General features: G+C 37.5%; 1 protein-coding gene across 2 annotated transcripts in view; it reads left to right on the forward strand.

The window, feature by feature from the left end:
- Positions 1-1,914, forward strand: part of LOC311608677 (transmembrane protein 45A-like) — a 36,321-nt gene extending 34,407 nt beyond the window's left edge. For both annotated transcript variants that reach the window (XM_084801270.1, XM_084801269.1), the window contains exon 7: positions 652-1,914. In XM_084801270.1, the coding sequence (XP_084657396.1) occupies positions 652-745 (94 nt within the window). In that variant the 3' untranslated portion in view covers positions 746-1,914. The remainder of the gene's footprint in view (positions 1-651) is intronic.
- The last annotated feature ends 4,086 nt before the right edge of the window (positions 1,915-6,000 follow it).

Below are 6,000 nucleotides of genomic sequence, written 5' to 3' on the forward strand. Positions count from 1 at the left end.
TCTTCTTCTTCTTCTTCTTCTTCTTCTTCTTCTTTTTAAATCACCTACTGAGTTTAATCACTGCTTCTCATATGCCTGTAGATTCTAGGGCTGACCATCTACTGGAAAGGATCTTGCCTCTCTTCTGAATTTCCTAGTTTATTGTGTACATGGGTGTCATCTGTGCCCTGCTTACAAATGTATTTCTTTGAAGGTACAAGGAATAATGTAAATCTAGCCCAGACTTGACATATTAAAGTCAACATGGGTTATCAGTTACAATGAAGACAATGGCACCATGTTCTTTCTTTGGAGGAAAAGCCATCTTCTTATAATGCACAGGATGTTGTGGTCTAAATGGGAAAACTCCACTATATGTCAGTTTCATCTGGGCTTGCCACAGGTCATAGATTCTCCTGTTTGTCTTAGAAATGACTGAAATTATGTTCTAATGCAATAACATTGAAAGCTCATATTTTATCTGCTTACTTATACCTTACTTTAATTTATACAAGTTTTAAATAGCTCAAAGCAAGTTAGAAATTATTTTCCTTTTGGAGTTGTATCCACAGTTATACAAATAATCTGGAGTTTGTTTTATTCTAGATTCAAATTGCTTTAAGGTTTAATTTTAGATGCCATCTAACCAGAGATAGTTTTCTTTTTCCTCAGGTTCTTTAAGTGGAGATTTAGCAAGCCCTGCCTCTCAGAAACTCAATATCTCAAATATCATGAAGGGCAAGACGATTCAGAAGATGACGTGTGACTTTTGTTCCCAATTACCTCAGCCTTCCAAGAGGGAAAGTAATCAAGAGTCATCATAAACTTTCCCCACAGTATCTACATTAAAAATGGTTGAGTGACTGGGAAGGAAGAGTTGTGTTAGCAACTGTAAAAGAAGGAAGCTACAACAGCATTGAAAGCCACCGTAGCACCCATCTGTTAAAGCAGGTGAAGGATTAACACACAAAAACTCCCTGTCTTGGTTGAAAAGAAAGAAGGGGGAATATAGAAATATATAGGGAAGATAGAACAAAAAGTAGATTAGTGAATCTACTCCTCAACTTAATACCTCAATTGTCACTTACAAGGTATTTTTAATTCACTGGTATAGAATTTTGTATATAGATGCAAAATAAGTTTCATTCTAGATACAGTGGTATAGAATTCAAATGTAAGAGTATTCTTCACACACACACACACAATATATATATATATATATATATATACATATATATATATATATATATATATATATATTCTAATATGAGGTATTGCACCCATATAACTCAATTATAATAGAAGGTTTTCTTCCAATACTTTGAAAGTGCTATTGCAGGCATACTTAGATAATCATGCTTACTCCTTAAGCTCTGATGAGGTTGAAGACCAGGTAGCTTAGTTTTACAGTGAAGCTTAGTTGTTTAGGGGTTAAGATGTTTTTAGGTCTAGATAGCTGTTTTAAGTTGAAAATGACAAGATGTGATGGAGATTGATTTACATTCAGAAAGATAGGAAAGATGTCTTCTTTAAGGCTGGTAAATAAAAATAGCCAAAACAGCAAGAATGTAACATTTATATAATTCCTCATTGAGTCATGTTCTTCTTACTATAGGTAATATATTGTATATATGTGTAATAATATAAATGTATATGTAAAAAATAAAATAATTAAAAAAAACAAAAAAGTAGTATGCAAAAAAACCCCAAAACAAACAAAACAACAACAACAAAAAAATCAAACCAAAAAATAAAAAACAAAAAGCAAACAAAACAAAACAAAAAACCCTGTCTTGTCATACTAGAAGCCATAATCCATGTAAGGTAAAGGTTTTTCTGGTGAGGAAGCTTTCACCCATAATGTGTATATAAGTCCAATAAACTTGTCAGCTCCCTCAGAGTAGACTTTGGTGGAGTTATATTTTTGTCTCTTCAGTTTGTTCTTGGTGTCTTATCAGATGTTGTTTATATCTTTCCAGGAAGAAATTATCACATCTAATCTCTGAACACACCACACACACACACACACACACACACACACACACACACACACACACACGTGCACACACACACTCAAAAAAGAAACATACCAGGGAGTTCTTAGAAGAACATTTGGTTTCTGTTTAAGAATGTTATCAGACCCAGGGATCTGGAAGGCTCTTGGTTGGCCAAGAAAGAATTTAATAGCAGGCTGATAGGAAGTACAAACAAACAAATAAGCAAGCAAACAAAGATTTACAGCATCTAAAGAGAGCAAATTAAGCCCCATAGAGAATGTATTGGATTGAGAGAGGTTTATACTTTCTAAAGACAGGGTGCATGCTAATTTATGACAGATGAGATCGGGCAAGTTAAGAATGGTGTAACTGTTGAACCATGCAAACATATAAACTTGGAAGCCATAATAAGGTTTGGGTTTGTTATTTTATTATTTTTTCTCTTTTTATTTTTAAATTTCACTTTGCATCCTGATAGTAGTCCCTGTCCTTTCTTCCCAGTCCCCTGCATACAAACCCTCCTCCCATAACCTTCTCCCCTTCCTATCCAAGAAAGGGGAGTCTCCCCATGGGTACCAACTCACCCTGGCATGTCAAGTCACTGCAGGAGTAGGAGAATCCTCCCCCACTAAGGCCAAGCAAGTTGGTCTAGTTAGGGGCCTGGGATCCACCAGGCAGGCAACAGAGTCTGGAGCAGGCCCCATTGCAGTTGTTGAGGGATGCACATGAAGACCAAGTTGTACATCTGCTACATATGCAGGGGTCTAGGTCTAGCTCATGCATGCTCTTTGGTTGTTGGTTCAGTCTCTGCGAGCCCCTAAAGGCCCAGGTTGGTTGACTCTGTTGGTCTTCTTGTCACCTCCAGATCCCTCAATCCTTCTTCCAACTTTCCCATTAAGACTCTCCAAGCTCCGGCTAATGTTTGGTTGTGGGTCTCTGCGTCTGTTTCCATTAGCTGATGTGTAGAGCCTCTCAGAGAACCAAAATACATCAGCATTTTAAAAAAAACCTCCCAAACAACTAATCTTAATTGTAAAACTAAACTATTTGGTCTTCAATTCATCAGAAACTTGAGAAGGAATAAAATTAAAAACCTGAGTAAATAGGAAGTGCAAGTTAACAATTTCCAAAATGAAAAAAATACTGACTGAGACAGTTAGCTATCTGGACAGCCACTCTAAACAGCCACTATAATGTTGGTGAATCATCTTCAGCCTTCTGGCCCAGTACATCTGACAGACATATTTGTGAAGCAGCAACTATTGAGGATTTGGTTACCCTGTTTTGGCAGAGTTTGGAAGGTGACTTAGCCTGCATCCAATCTTGCTCATTTCAGGCAGAATTCTGTCTGTAGCATAAATTGTTGCTTACTGGATGGTTTGCCACATTTGAAGCCATCTCTATAAGAAGGTTCTTCTTGATAGACTGCTGTCTTTCCTCTGAGTGCCACCAGGCTAACAAGAAGAGACTTGATACCCTATGAGCATATACAGGGGGAGGAGTCCCCCTCAGTCACAGTCATAGGGGAGGGGAGTGAGGGGAAAATGGGAGGGAGGGAGGAATGGGAGGATACAAGGGATGGGATAATCATTGAGATGTAATATGAATAAATCAATAAAAATGGGTTATGAACAACAACAAAAAAGGTTCTTCGATGTGCATCATCTTTTTTGAAGTAGGCTGGGTGTTGCCAGGACTTGACATGTTTCATTTTCAAAGAATCCTTAAAATAGTAATGTTTAAAAATGTCATATTCTGTAGGTCTCTGAGGTTTTTGAAGACTGTATCTAACTATTTTTACCTTATCTATCAACAGAATCATATCTATCTGTTAAAATAGGATGTATATTCCTGTGATAATTTAGACTAGTATTTGGCATTACTATGAATCTGATTGACTATTTACTAATTTGCATTATTTAATTATCTCCAACAGTCTGCAATAGCAGTTTAAATGTATTGGGAGCAAATCTTTTGTTATAAATGAATTGTATGAGTACAATGCCTCATACTAGAGTAGAGATATGTCTATTCTGAAGAATAACCTTAAATCTGAATTCTATACCAATGTACAAAATTAAATTTACTTTAGATTAATATAAAAATTCTATACCAGTAAATTAAAAATAACCTTATTTGTGTGTAACAATTAAGGCCTTAAACTGAGGAGTAGATTCAATAACCTACTTTTTGTCTTATCATCTGTATATATTTCCTATATTCCTCATTCTTTATTTTCAACCCCTATCTCCATACCTAAGAAAGAAAAAAAAAAAAGAAAAGAAAGATAAGGGAAAAGAAAAGAGAGAAATCCCTGATTCCAAGCTCATTTTCTCTCTGAATAAGACCAATAATAACTTATAACCAACTCCCAATGAAAATAAACATCCATAGCCCAAGAAAACAACCAAAACCTACCCAACCCTGCTTAAGGGAAATGGGGCATCATTCTCTCTTTAAGGCTGCTTCTTGCTGATTTTGGACAAATAATATCTTTATGGGGGTCCAAATAAAACTGGGAAAAATGGTTAAGCAAACTAGCAATACCACTTGTGCTCTAGTCTCTAAACATTGAGAAATTTTAGGCTTAATAGAAGTTCTGTTTGGAAGCCAGGTGTGTGGTGCATGCCTTTAATCCCAGCACTCGGGAGGCAGAGGCAAGCGGATCGCTGTGAGTTCGAGGCCAGCCTGGTCTACAAAGTGAGTCCAGGACAGCCAAGGCTACACAGAGAAACCCTGTCTCGAGAAAAAAAAAAGTTCTTTTTGGAACAGTCTGAAATACTGGACCAATTGAGATCAGTAGTTTTCTCCAAAGCTCTCCTGGAAGCTGGCTCTTATGAGGATCAGCAATTGAAGCAGTTGAGGCTGGAACATGCAGGATGCTGGAACAGCTGTGTCAGCGTCTCAGCATCCTGGAGGATGAATTCTGTCAGGTCTGATCCAGTGTCACCAGTGTCAGGTCCTTTTGTCCTGTAAATATATAGATTCTCACAAGCATTTTACAGTCTTTAAATGATAAATGTGTGAGGTGTGCTGAATGCACTGGTCAATTAAAGATTTTTTTTTTTGCTGAAGAACATTTATATATAGGTCTGTTTTATTTTGCCTTTTCTCAAAGAGGATGTGTGATATTACCATTGTGAAAGAATATACAATCATTATCTAATTGAAATCAAAACAAGATTGTATTATAAATTTGACATAATAAAAATCCATTGCACCTATATACCTTGCTCTGCTGCCTACTAGTCACCGGCCTTCAGGTCAATTGCTCAGTCAGAAGAACTTACAATTTTGTTTACAAAATTGCAATAATACTATCTGATATCTGGTGCTTTCTCAGAAAGTTAGGAATAGTGTTACATCAAGACCCAGCTATTCCACCCCTGGGTATATATCCAAAAGATGCTCTACCCTTCCTTCCACTGGAAGTCCCACTTGGATATAGGAAGTGGTGAGTGTTCCTTAACCTCCACTGCCATGACTCTCAGTTTGGGGTACCCCCACAGACTCCCTGGAGCCTCCCTTATTCCAGAGATGCTCCCCCAGAGATTTGTGTTCTCTCTCCTGGCACTTCCCCCACCCCTGCTCTCTCCCCACCAGACTCCTACCCCAGTTACCCTCTATCCTCCCCGTCCAGTTCCCTCCCTCCATCTACTTCAGATATCTATTTTATTTTCTGTTGAGATTCAAGCTTCCTCCCTTGGGCCCTCCTTGCTACTTAGCTTCTTTGTTTGGGTCTGTGGATTGTAGCATGATTATCCTGTATTTTATGGCTAATATCCACTTACAAGTAAGTACATACCATGAGTGTCTTTCTGTGTCTGGGTTACCTCACTCAGGATGATCTTTTCTAGTTCCATCCATTTGCCTGCAAATTTCACGATGCCTTTGTTTTTAATAGCTGTGTAGTGTTCCATTGTATAAATACACCACATTTTCTTTATCCATTCTTCGGTTGAGGGACGTCTAGGTTGTTTCTAGTTTCTGACTCTTATGAATAAAGCTTCTATGAACATAGTTG

The sequence above is a fragment of the Acomys minous genome, assembly GCF_964271855.1.
Source record: "Acomys minous genome assembly, chromosome: 11".
In the NCBI taxonomy this organism is placed as follows: Eukaryota; Metazoa; Chordata; class Mammalia; order Rodentia; family Muridae; genus Acomys; species Acomys minous.